The 14,398-nt window shown below is 41.4% G+C and overlaps 1 protein-coding gene across 1 annotated transcript in view; it reads left to right on the top strand.

The window, feature by feature from the left end:
- Positions 1–14,398, top strand: part of LOC148511544 (uncharacterized) — a 237,421-nt gene that overhangs the window by 91,995 nt on the left and 131,028 nt on the right. Inside the window, exon 3 of the mRNA XM_088442116.1 lies at positions 10,927–11,635. Coding sequence (XP_088298242.1) covers positions 10,927–11,635 — 709 coding nt within the window. The remainder of the gene's footprint in view (positions 1–10,926; positions 11,636–14,398) is intronic.

The following is a 14,398-nucleotide window of genomic DNA, read 5'->3' as shown; positions in this document are numbered from 1 at the left end:
GCTCTGCATATCTGAGCAGCGGTGACTGGTTGGTGCGTGCCTGAGTGTGTCATCCAGATACACAGTGCTGGCTCTTGTGAGGGCTGCGGGACTGTCCAGCAGCTCCTGGAGTGTTGGGCAAGCCCCCAGCATGGACAGAAACAGAGGCATTGTTTGTGGGCGTGGGATATTCCATGAGGCCATGACCCTTGCAGATAGTGCACACCCCCTTATTTGGGGCATGCGCAACTGTCTAATCCTCACCACGCTTAAATTTTGGAAGGTCTGGACACCAAGAAGATTATGTTTTGCTGCATTTTGGAATCTACAAATGACAGGAAGATCCAAGTCCCGGCTCGAATCCATTCAAATCAGGTAAGTTCGGGTGGGTTCGGTTTCCTTGAAACCGAACCCCACTAATCTCTAATAAACAATAGAATTATTTGCTTATTATACCATTCTCTTTGATACTCTCTATTATGGCCACTAGATGTCTCTATTAGGACTTTGTTTCAGCACTATCATATTAGATATAGTAATTTATTAGAATACAAGATTTAAATATATGTATTACTCTACTATCTTTTTTGCTAAGATGTTGCATCAGCATGTGCTTAAGATATTAAGTAATTTACATAGCTTTTTTGGTATAAGTGTATTTACATCCTTTTAAGCATCTTGTTGTAACTACTGGATGGTTATGGGCAGGGCCGTAACTAGGGTAGTATGACCAGTGCCATGACATCACAGGGCAGGGGGTGCTGGTTGGGCCTGTCAATTTTCTGTTTATTATAATTCTTACTTGTAGCTGCCTCTTATTTTTATCCCCAGCATCTACTGGCCTCCCCTATCTCTTCCCTGGCCCTAGCCCATGCCCCTATTTCTGGTGCTTTATGTCACTATTTGAAAAATAGGAGGGCACCAATGCTCTTTCTGGCACAGGGCACCAAAAAGTCTAGTAACGGCTCTCGTTATTGGTGCACATGTGGTGATGTCATCTGGCCATGCCCACCGGCTAGACGCGCGGGTGGAAACAAAATGACATGGTAGAGGGGAGCACATTTAAAGTGACTGTTTTTTTATCTGCAAACTGTCCTCGTAAAAATTTTATTACATGAAAACGTGGTTTCAATCCTTGAGTACTGATATATTTGTTAACACACAAAAAAAAAAAAATATATATATATATATACTGTATATATACTGTATATATATCAAGGAAATGGACACTCCAAAACAATATCAGTAGCTTCGGGGGCCAAGCTAAGGAAATACAAAGTTGAAGCAAATGGCACTCCAGTCAATAATACAAAACACCTGCAGTAAGTGTTTATTAGGACATTGGTCCAAGACAAAATAAACAGCAACATTTCAGTCAACAGAATGCCCTTTGTCAAGCTGCCAGATCAACTGCCAAACAATAGTATATATTGGCACCATCCAATTCACAAATTGGTGCCAGCTGGCTAAGTAGCATATTGATTAGATTGACAATCTCATAGGTTGCAGTTCAAGCCGGAAATGGCATCATTATGTCATTATCCGGTTTCTGCAGACATATTATCAAACACATCCTTAAATCCGGAAGAACTTTATGTGTATGACTAAACTGCTAATTTGCATATTTAAAGCAGCAATTACATACCAATAAAAACTTAATAAAAAACATTACAGCAGCAAATATACACTTAGTAATACCACATACATTACATATATGAGGAGTAATAAAATAAAAAGCATAAAAACAAGCTTGGAGAAACTATTTAAAAATCCACAATAAAACCCAATCATAAAGCTCATAGAAACCACTTGATATAATTATTTTACCCTTTAGGTTCCAATGTTTTAAAATCATATATACACTTCATTTCGGCTTGGGCTAATGCTCTTTCAGTTCCTTTAGTTCTCCAATTACCGTTTACTTTTTTTATACCAACCATAAATTTAATATTAGATAGGAAACAATTATGTATCTCTTTAAAATGTTGTGATACAGAATGCTTATCAAAACCCTTCCTAATATTGCACAAATGTTCAGACCACCTGTCTCTGAGTTTCCTCTTTGTTTTGCCTATGTATTGTAGGCCACAAATGCATTCAATCAAATAAATGCAGTTGGTGCTATTACAAGTCATAAAGTTCCAAACGGAGAGACGGGAGAAAGACGTTTATTCCAAAGTTATATGAATTTGGTAGAAGATACATGCTGAAAGAAGATTTGTGATATAAATGGACTATTGACTTTTGATCATTATACATAAGTGGACATTATACAGTACCCTAATTGATTTTGCGCTGGGTTTATATTTTTTGTTGATTTTGCATTTCAGTGTGGTGGGGACCACATATTAATCAAGCTGTATTTTCTATAGTGTAGAGAGCAGAATTTTACCATTTTGTACACACACATATATATATATATATATATATATATATATATATGTTACAGTAGATTATAAGGACATAAATCACTATATGCTGCTACACTACAACTCCCAGCTGGTGACTGGGCATGCTGAGAGCTGTAGTCCACCATCAGCTGATGTCTCTGGGCCTGATTCAGAGCCGCTCGTAAGCGGCCGCTCGTTTGCTCCGAGCGATGTTCGCACATCTGTGCATGCATATGGGTTGTAGTACGCATGCGCGAACCAGTCAGTGCAGTCGGAAATCGTGTGCTTACTAAATAGCGAATGCCTGCTAATTTGAGTGACAGGATGAGGCGTTTGTGGGTGGTAACAGGGGAAGGTGCTTGAAAACGGGGAGTGGAGATCCGAACGCAGGCATGCCAAACGGTCAAAACGGGCGTTTTAAGGGTGTGCATAATTAAGAAAGCAGCGTCATTGACCATGTCACTTGGTTGTCTTTTAGTCTGAACTGCTCGCATGATTGCGGTAGGATAATGCTACCACAAGCACTGCGAGCAGTTCAGACGCCGTTCGATGTACTCGATTAATCTAATAAATAGCGGAGATGACGTATGATGCGAGCGGCCAGGGGGCGTTTTTTTCAAAATAGTGAGCACATGTTTCGTTCGCTCGTTCAGACATAGAGGCGTAAACAGACCGCAAAGAGCGAACGCTCAATTTAAATAGCCAGGCCCTTTTTATGAACGAGCGTCTGCAAATAGTGTCCGGCTCTGAATCAGACCCTCTGTGTTATCGGTCACATCTCTCTGGCTGCTTCCTAATTAGTTTATTTCTACCAGTGATTTGTTCTGTGGCTTAGGAAAGTGTGACAGCAGACATCTAGTAATCTGAATTTTTGTGTGTGTAGGGCACTAGTAATGCAAATGTGTGTGTGTGTGTGTGTGTGTGTGTGTGTGTAGGGCATCTAGTAATGTGTGTGGGTGTAGGGCAACTAGTAATGTGTGTGTGTAGGGCATCTAGTAATGTGAATGTGTGTGAGGTGGGATCTATTAATGTGAATGTGGCAGGGCAGGGATATATTAATATCAGTGGGGGAGCTAGGGTCTCAGTTTATAGAAATATATATGCCCATAGTACTCCCACCTGAAATCTCCCTGAAAGTGGTTTTCAAAAGTAGGCAGCTAATATATATATATATATATATATATATATATATATATATATAATCCAACATTTACCTGGCACTCACTAAGAAGAGCAATACATTACCCCGTTGCCCTCTTCATAGACTGGTGTCTGTCATGTTTTTCAAAACCCTGAGGGCTGCTTGTTGAATTGATATATGTATATACAGTATAAAATATACACTTCAAAGTTAGAGTGGACACCACTCTCGGCTAATCTGCTGTAATAAACCATGCTCACAACAGCATTAACATGCCAACATTTTCGAAGATTAACTCTGTCATACAGTAAAGGCCCCCAGGCGCAGTTGTTTGAATATACACTGGAGTGCTAGCATCTATTGGTTCATTTATATATATGTATATATATATATATATATATATATATATTAGGGGTGTGCACCGGCCACTTTTCGTGTTTTGTGTTTTGGTTTTGGATCTGGATCTTTCTTCGTGTTTTGGATCTGGATTGGTTTTGCCAAAACCACCCTTCCGTGTTTTGGGTTCTGGGTTTTGTGTTTTGGATCTGTATTTTTTTGAAAAAAAGCATAAAAACAGCTAAAATCACAGAATTTGTAGATTTTTCTGCTCCTATGCTATTATTAACCTCAATAACCTTAATTTCCACTCATTTCCAGTCTATTCTGAACACCTCACACCTCACAATAGTGTTTTTATGTCCAAAAGGTTGCACCGAGGTAGCTGGATGACTATGCTAAGCGACACGAGTGGGCGGCACAAACACGTGACCCATCTAGGCATGAAACTGCAGTGGCAGACAGGATGGCAGTTTGAAAAACTAGGCCCCAAACTGTACATAATGCAAAGAAAAAAAAAGAGGTGCAAGATGGAATTGTCCTTGGGCCCTCCCACCCACCCTTATGTTGTATAAACAGTACATGCACACTTTAACAAACCAATCATTTCAGCGCCAGGGTCTGCCACACAACTGTGGCTGAAATGATTGGTTCATTTGGGCCCCCACAAAACAAGCTGGCAATTAATCTGTCCCTGCACAAACTGGCTCTACGGAGGCAAGATGTCATCCTCATCCTCCTCATCCACCGATTCCTCACCCTCTTCAGTGTGTACATCCTCATCCTCACAGAGTATTAATTCATCCCCGCTGGAACCACAGGTCCCTCTGTACGTTCTGGAGGCTGGTCTCCCTGGAAGAGTTGATAATTCATTTTATGAACATCATCTTCTCCACATTTTGTGGAAGCAACCTCCTACGCCTTTCGCTGCTGCACTAAACACTCTTTCAGAGTACACACTGGAGGGGGGGCAACTCAGGTAAAATAGAGCCAGTTTGTATAGGGACCTCCAAATTGCTTCTTTTTCCAGCCAGTACAGGTACGGACTGTCTGACATGCCTACTTGGATGCTGTCACCGATGTAATCCTTTAACAGACAGACGCACGCTTGTCGCTGCTGCTTTGAGGATGCAAGTGCGGCTACAGCCCACACAATTCACAAAGACAGAAAAAAAAAAAAAAGAATATTTTTATTGTTTGTGGAGCGCACTTTGAGGGTTACACCACCCTTTAACAGACAGACACACGCTTGTCGCTGCTGCTTTGAGGATGCAAGTGCGGCTACAGCCCACACAATTCACAAAGACAGAAAAAAGAAGAAGAATATTTTTATTGTTTGTGTAGCACACTTTGAGGGTGTCACCACCCTTTAACAGACAGACGCACGCTTGTCGCTGCTGCTTTAAGGATGCAGGTGCGGCTACAGCCCACACAATTCACAAAGACAGAAAAAAGAAGAAGAATATTTTTATTGTTTGTGTAACACACTTTGAGGGTGTTACCACCCTTTAACAGACAGACGCACGCATGTCGCTGCTGCTTTGATGATGCAAGTGCGGCTACATCGCACACAAGTCACAAAAACATTAAAAAAATAGTTTTTTATTTTTTGAAGCACTTTGAGGGTTACACCACCCTTTAGCAGACAGACGCACGCTTGTCGCTGCTGCTTTGAGGATGCAAGTGCGGCAACAGCCCACACAATTCACAAAGACAGAAAAAAAAGAACAATATTTTAATTGTTTGTGTAGCACACTTTGAGGGTGTCACCACCCTTTAACAGACAGACGCACGCTTGTCGCTGCTGCTTTAAGGATGCAGGTGCGGCTACAGCACACACATTTCAAAAAAGACCGGAAAAAAAAGAACAATATTTTTATTGTTTGTGTAGCACACTTTGAGGGCGTCACCACCCTTTAACAGACAGACGCACGCTTGTCGCTGCTGCTTTGAGGATGCAGGAGGAATCTTGACGGGATTTGGAACCGGGGACACACTACCTCCTTCAATTGTCTAAATCCCACTGCACTAATGGCGGATACCGGACGCACGTCTAACACCAACATAGCAGTCAAGGCCTCAGTTATATGTTTTGCTTCAGGATGACTGCTGTCGTACTTCACCCTCATCGCTAGGGACTGTTGGAGGGTCAATTGTTTAGTAAAAGTAGTGATGTTCCTACTTCCTCTCTGGGATGATGAACAACTCCCAGCAGCAGCAATAGCACTAGGAGGAAGTGGTTCTTGATCTTTCCCTATTTTATTTTTATCGGAGAAAGTTTGGTCCTCCATTTATGTTATATTGATATATACGTGCGGCTAAAGCACACACAAACACAGAAAATATTTTTTTATTTTTGCTGGAGAGTAGTGCACTTTGTGGGTTACACCACCCTTTAAGAAATGAGCCAGCCGGCTCTTTACTTATGGGACACTAGCGCACTCTTGGCACTGCTCCTTTGTTGATGCACGTGCAGCCACAGTGCACACAAGTCACAAACACAGAAAATATATATTTTTTTGGTTTGGAGTGTACTTTGGGGGTTACAGCACCCTTTAACGGTCAAGCCAGCCGGCCCTTTACTTATGACACAGGCGCACGCTTGGCACTACTTTGTTGATGCACATGCGGCTACTGCACACACAATTCACAAACACAGAAAATATATATTTTTTTTGTTTGGACTGGAGTGTACTTTGGGGGTTACAGCACCCTTTAACGGTCAAGCCAGCCGGCCCTTTACTTATGACACAGGCGCACACTTGGCACTACTTTGTTGATGCACGTGCGGCTACTGCGCACACAATTCACAAACACAGAAAATAATTTTTTTTTTGGTTTGGACTGGAGTGTACTTTGGGGGTTACAGCACCCTTTAACGGTCAAGCCAGCCGGCCCTTTACTTATGACACAGGCGCACGCTTGGCACTACTTTGTTAATGCACGTGCGGCTACTGCGCACACAATTCACAAACACACAAAAAATATTATTTTTTTAGCACTTTGGGGGGGCACCCCTGATGGACAGAGCACGCCCTGGACAACACTACAGCACCCCTTTAGGACTGGGACACTGCAAAGGACTTTGGAGTGGACACAGCCCCTATGGAGAACTGACTGCACAACACAGTCCAGCCAGCCCCTATGGACTTTGAAGTAGTGGACACAGCCCCTATTAACAACAGCAGTACAGCACAACACAGCCAGCCCCTATGGACTTTGTAGTAGTGGACAACAGCAGCACAGCGCAGCACAGCACAGCACAACACTACTCTGCACTACACTACACTACACTACACAGCCCAGCCAGCCGTAACTCCCACCCTCCCTCTTCACTGTCCACAGGCGAGTGAGTAAATGGCGCCGACGCGGGTACCTTATATAGGTTCCAAAACCCGCGAGACTCGGAAGGCGGTATGATGACGTTTTGCCTCGATTTCAGATCCGAGTCAGGTGGGAAAAGTCGAGCCTGACTCGGATCTGCCTCGGATCGGGGGGGCTCGGGGGGGTTCGGATTTCAGAAATCCGATCCCGCTCACCCCTAATATATATATATAGTTGGTGTTGTGCCCCGTGATGATGGTGCTTCTGAGCACCAAAACGGTCGTCATGCTGTCCATACACTAGGTGGTTTTGCTGCCAAGAATGGCTCCAGTGTGCGCTCCTTTGGAAAATTGATGAGTATTTTTTTGCATTAATACACTTTATAATATGTGACTGAACATTGTCTCTGGATGCTGGGTGTTTTGGCTTACATGCACTTTACATAAACCAATTTTTTGCTGCATTTATATGGTGTGCTGATCTCTCCTTTATTGGATTAAGGTATATGTATATATATATATTTATATATATATTTATATACACACACATGCACATGCCACAGAGCGCAATCAAAATTAGGACATTATGTTTGCTTGATTAACGTATTTGGATCAGGGAATGATTTTACTTATAAATATAATGGGAACATTATACATGCAGAAATGCTAAGTAACTGGCCTGTTATTAGTAAACATTTGTGCAAACATCTGTGTTTTGGTTTTTGTTCTAAATCATCATAGTGTTTTGGTTATATAACACCGTCAAGTGTTTAGGTTTTGTTTCAGTTTTGGTTTTGGATTTCTTTAAAAATTATTTAAACAACTAACTTGAATCTGATTTTGATCCAGTAGTATTAACATCAATAACATAATGCAATTCCAATCATTTCCAGTTAATTTTGACCAAATGTGTCACCTAAAATCATAAGGAAGGGACTTGCATGCAATCAAAAACAAGCAAGGTCTGATTTTTTGATCAGAGTGCCCGATTCAGACCCATTCGCTAGGCTGCATTCGCTTTTAGCTGCCGATGGTTCAAAATGTGCACATGCGTATGCATCGCAGTGCGTGAACTAGTCCATGCGATTGGGAAGCGTATGCTTGCTGCGCAGAGCCAGCTCGCTTAAATGAGTGACAGAACAAGCCATTTATGGGAGGTGACAGAGGATTGTCGATGAAAACAGATGTGTGTTTGTGCTTATGCAGGCGTCTGAGCGTCTTAAGAGGCATGCATAATTAAGACGCAGCGTCATAGTACACGTCACATGGCTGAATTTCACTCTGAAGCACTCGCAGTGCTTGCGGTAGGGTATGAGCAACCACAAGTGCTGCGAACGCTTCCGATGTTACCGATGTTTGCATACACTTCCTGGAGTCGACGTGCATAAGTGGGCATCTTAATACAGACTTGTAGGCATCTAAATACACCCTGCGATCTCACGCCAAGACATAGTGGGCGCACTAATGCCTTGCTGTGTGATTGCAGGATTTGCATACTTTGGCTGCATGCGAACGCATCTAGTGAGTGGGTCTGAATCGGGCCCAGAGATCCAACATGTAGGAAGACTCAAGCTGGGACTCGGTCTAATTCAAAGCCTCCAAAGTGTCCCGAGCTGGGAATCAGTTTGACTCTAAACCCCAAAGTTTGTGTGTGTTCGGTTTTCATCAGAAAAAACTGCTCCTCTTTAATTTTTAGGGGACAGATGGGGCTGCCTGATATTCAGTAAACTCTGAAAACTGAAAGTTTTCTGAGTTTGTCTGTGGAAACCAATGCTATCTTCAGATGGCCTTGATGACCAGAGTTCTGCTTCTTCCTATTGAATGGAGGTCTGGGGTTGCAAAGAGGGATTTCAGATTATTTAAGAGGAGTGTCTTGTGGCCGTACACATGCATGACCTCATGTCAAGCATGTGCAGTCTGCCAGCACCTTCCTTGTAAGTAACACTGTAGCTGTATAACAGATCAGGGAGACAGCTGCATTTCAAAGCAGCTGTCCCCATACCAGAGCATTACTGAATTGCTCTTGTAATTAAGTATCTGCCACTACAATTAAGTTGTATATTGAATCATTGTGGACTATCTAGCCCCCCTATAATAAGTATATCATTTGATATGTACATATATTGTCCAGCACACTCCTCCGTGTGGTCTGACTGGGACTTCAACTACTCTATTAGGCAAAGTAGACCAATTGCCACCTCTATGTGAAGTTTTTGTCCAAATTCATCCAGTAGAAGCCCTCAAACAGGCTCCCGTGGTCAAAGTTCTGCCCTGTGTCCCTGTGTCAAAGTTCTGCCCAAAGTACAGCAACAGATCCAACTGGGACCTCAACCCCCCTATAATGTCTTCGGGGATCAAATGTTACCATTCTATGAAGTTTTCATCAAAATCTATCCAATGGGAGGCTCAGAACAGGCTCCCCAGGACAAAGTTCTGCCCAGCGTACACCAATGGCAGGTCTGACTGGGTCCCTAACCCCACTAAAACCTGGTCAGGATCCAACTGGAAATGTTGCCCCAGTTCTAAATACATTTTACACCAATTGCCAATAAAGTAATATTGTCCTTCAATAAATGTAACAAATGATAATGCTCTGTTAGAAAAATTAAACATTAGTTTTGTCTTCTTATATATGAATAATATTGCTTCCATAACAGAATTATTAATAGTATTTGCCTCCTTAGTAAATACATAATCTTTGTTCTTATTATAAATGTATTGGGTTTCCTCATCTAGAAAAGCATGTTGTTTGAGCTTTTCAAGCTAAGTGGTCTGTCTATAAACACACCAACACTGATGCAATAGTGCTTGTAGCATTTACATTTGCAGTAGCCTAGGGGCTAGATACTCACTTCTATTCCAACTAGACATGGCCTCTGAAGCATTGGATTGGGAATGCAGCAGCGTTCTGAGACACGCCTGTGACACGTCCATATCAGGCCCATGAAACTAATCCTTTTTGTGTTCACTTTAGGTTGCCTCCCATTGATCACACTGATACATCCAGGGATCACATACTAATTCCAAAGTGTAAGCAATACCTTACACATTGCTTCATGCCTGCACAGTAAGAGTTTTCTAGACTTTTTGAGCAGTAGCAAACCAACTGTGTAAATATCTGCATTGCATCCATCTCTAAATCATGTCCTTAGTGTTAAGGTGCCCCTTCACTAGACAATTTTATTGAGCGATTGAACAATAACGATATCGCTATCGTTCAATCGTTCATAAATTGTTTGCAAATCATTTGCAAATTCTTTGCAAAAAATGTCTTAAATGACCAGCGATGCGCGCTCCCATTGGTCGTTTACACATCTATCATCGGGCGAACATGCTGGACAACCTGATGATAACGTGAGGTTCATCATGTTAGGAAATGATTGATGTGCCTACACTGAATGACTGCTCGCTCAGTGTAGGCACATCACAGACTGACAATCGACTGCACGATTACAATGTCGTAATCGTGCAGTCGTTTTCATGTCTTCTAATGGATGGGCACCTTTAGAGATACTATGTCACATTTAACAGATTTCATATCACTTTCTTTCTAGCTTTTTCACACATTTTCTTTAAGTGCTATTACATGGAAAAAAAATTGTTATATATTCCACATCAAAACTTGTAATGCTCTGTTCCTTTGTTCTGGGACACTTAATACAATGTGATTGTACAACTGTACCTAGTATAAAATCTTAATTGTATTCCATATATACCCATGAGTATCTTACACAGCCTATGATTTTTATTTTCACAGATGTAAAAACATGTGATGAATGTGACCCAATGAAAAGTGCTTGCAACCAGAAAAAAGACTACGCAGTTTGCTTCTGCAATGCTAATTATGTCGGAAATGGCCTGAATTGCACACTAGTGAAACTTTGCTCCAGCCTTAAATGCTGCCCATCAGGGTATTCCTGGGATAATAAAAATAAGGTATGCACCGATGTTGATGAATGCAGTAGTGATTCATTGAACACATGTCTCACTGCATCCGATTGTGAGAATTTGGATGGCATATACAAGTGTAATGAGCCTACTAACCCAGCATGCCCTACAAGTGCCTGTTCCTTTGGTGGAGATTGTGTAAAAACTAGTAATGGCAAACTTCAATGCACTGATCCTTGTGTAAATTTCCAAGAGCTGGATGGTTCAAACTGCCTTTACAGTATGGACTCTGTTGGAAGATTCTCCTCGGACCAAGATAAGTTTGGTTGGTTCCGCTACAAAGGTGGCCTAAGAATGAGGGAGGGCTGTGTTGCAAGTTTAAAATGTGGCTCCCTTGAGCCCTATAGTATAAGTAGCCACCCAACTATAAGCGAAGGTGTGACATCAGTTGCTCTTTTCAGTAATTCACTATCGGGCTGCACATCAGGACCAACTATTTCAGTAAAAGCCTGTCCTGGAGGGTATTATGTGTACAAGTTTGCAGGACTTTTGCAGTCTGATGTCTATTGCACAGGTGAGTTTAATTTCATTATAAAAACATTGCTTTACATTATTGTATTTGTGCCGCAATGATATATATGGAATAATTAACTGTTTGTTGAAAATTATAGGGAGCATACAGTACCATATAGCAACACAAGACTGTATACAAAATGCTTTTTTACATGTCACAGATATATAAATAATTCTTAATATTTTACAGTTAGGTGTACATTGTTTCTTAAAATACTGTATACATTCATAACTCGCCAATTATTACACCCATTGTGGCTAATTTAGATATAGGAGCAAATGCAAGCACTGGGTATAACATTTGCACCTGGAAAAATGCTTTGTGTAGATGGGAGGGAAAGAAAATATGAAATCTAATTAAGAGATGTGAGGGGCATAGGGGTAGATGTATCTAGGCTACTTTTATGAAAAAATTGTTAAAAAAAACCCTGCACTTTGCAATATTTTTAATGTTCATTTATTGTAACCCTGGCTCACCTTCTGCAGAACAATGAATGTTCTTAGGTAAGGGTTATCATCATCCAATGTCTGATCTTCTTCTGGCAGTCTTTGCAACCAGACCTTGGGTTGTATTTTTTGGACCAAGGAGTAGTGGGTTGGTTTTAGAATTACAATAATTACAATTCCTTTATTTATGCAACTCTCAACTTTATTTACCTTCCACTTCCCCTAAAACCTACAATTCATTTACCCTGCACACTCACTGCTATTTATACTATGGGAACCATAGACTTTACATTATATAAAACAAAAAATAATATCAATATAAACAATGAAATACAGTAGACATCTATATAATAAGTGAGAAATTGTGTCTGTCTGTGCGTCTTTTTGTCCTTTATGCACGGCCAGAGTTTTGTACCTATAGTAGCTCTACCAAATTTGGCATGGTGGTGTAGTTTGACCAGGATAAGTTTTTTGTCCAGGGTTCAATTTTGTCAGGGCCACACACTGTCTCACAATCACTAAAAATTGGGACACTCTTACATTACACAGGTTCCAGGGCTGTCTCCATTAGAAATTGTCAGTCTGTGAAAAAGCTGCAAAAGTATAATTTTAAACTCAGTCTGAGGAAAATTGATGACACATGCAAATTCATGTTAAATCCAGAGCCTCTGTGTTTGATTGCAAGTGCATAACTATAAGCTAGTGGGCCACATAGCAAGAACTTAATTGGGCTCCACCAGAGATAAAAAAAACACATACATTTGCCCCACACAAAGCCCATTCAGATTATGCTACACAGTAGTACCCTTTATATACATTATGCCATCCAGCAGTAGTGCCCCTTATACATTATGCCATGCAGTAATGCCCCTCACACTACAAATTAATGCTCCTTACACATTATACAACACAGTAAAGCCCTTTCCAGATTATTCCACACAATAGTAGTGCTTACACATTATGCCTGCCCAGCAACTCACCTCCTCATGTTCTTCCAGCAGCCTCTTGCCTCCCCCTATGTGCCATCAACAGCCATCAGGTGTGGATTTGGGGCCAGGCCACAAGCTCATTAAGGAAGTAGCAGACATGAACAGACAGCTTTGGAGCAATTTGAATCTGGCACCGGTCATGAGCCAATCAGAGTTCGTGGAATGGCAGTGAATCAGAAGCCACCACTGCTGATTGGCTGCCAGTCTAGGAGCTTTGATTGCCTTGCGACCAGCGGTGCTGTCTCTCAATAACTGCCTGCCAGTGCGCCAGCTGTAACCAGCTAGCGGACCAGCACTAAATCAACATTGCTGACACCCAGGCCCCCCTTGATGTCCATGACTGGACTGGCCCACCTTGTTTGTGTGACTGGGCGAAGGGGTACGGCAGGCCACAGAGGTAGCTCGGGCACCATAGTAGCCGCACACCTTGCATCCATGGTAGTTACACCACTGTTTGCATGCATGTTAGAAAAGAGTGGGGTCCTTTTCAGGATCAATGGAAAGTGGTTGTAGGTGAGGACAATATAAACAAATAAAGGTGTACTTCAGATTCTAGTCTTTAACCCAGGCAATGCTGGGTATCCCAACTAGTAAATAATAATATACAATTCAAATAGTCATTAATGGAACTTTGGTAATTGTAGATTCAGATACAAATCAGGGTGTGCTTACAGGATAGCTGATGATCCTACTACTTAGTGCTGCTAATCCATCGTGTACTGTATCTGGGGATCATGCAAGTAATTTGCAAGGAAGCTCCCCCAGCTTCACCTTTAGATATACAATTATTTAACTGCATTCACTTCCCTAACCATGGAGATACTTAGACACTTGTCCTGAATAACTGTGTGTGTATATATATATATATATATATATATATATATATATATGTATATATATATATATATATATCTCTATCTATCTATCTATCTATCTATCTATCTATATATATATATATATATATATATATATAGATAATGTGGCGTAATTAAATCAGTAGAGAGGTCAGTGGTGCAGTGCCTAGGTGCATAATGAGGGTACACATGCAGCGTTTCAAGTTTAAATTAAAATAAATGAAGCTTTACTGTCAGCCTTCAGGAACGAAATAACAAACACCTAGCCCCCATTCAGGGCACTAACTCACTTCTTGAACCCTGACTATTATGGTCAGCTAGTCTGAAGTCTCTCAAAGTCACAGTCCTATCTATTACATATATAAATACTGGCCTCCTGGCCTTCACACAAAGTCTCTCTTGTGGTTCTCCTTGCCTAGCTTGCAGATCTGGACACTAGCCTTCTGGCCTGACTTCCACAAACAGTCTTAGAGATTTG

This window comes from Taudactylus pleione, unplaced genomic scaffold, assembly GCF_031769625.1.
Source record: "Taudactylus pleione unplaced genomic scaffold, aTauple2 ptg000305l, whole genome shotgun sequence".
Taxonomy (NCBI): Eukaryota; Metazoa; Chordata; class Amphibia; order Anura; family Myobatrachidae; genus Taudactylus; species Taudactylus pleione.
The sequence above is the reverse complement of the archived record's forward strand: the minus strand, read 5'-3'. Positions and strand labels throughout refer to the sequence as shown.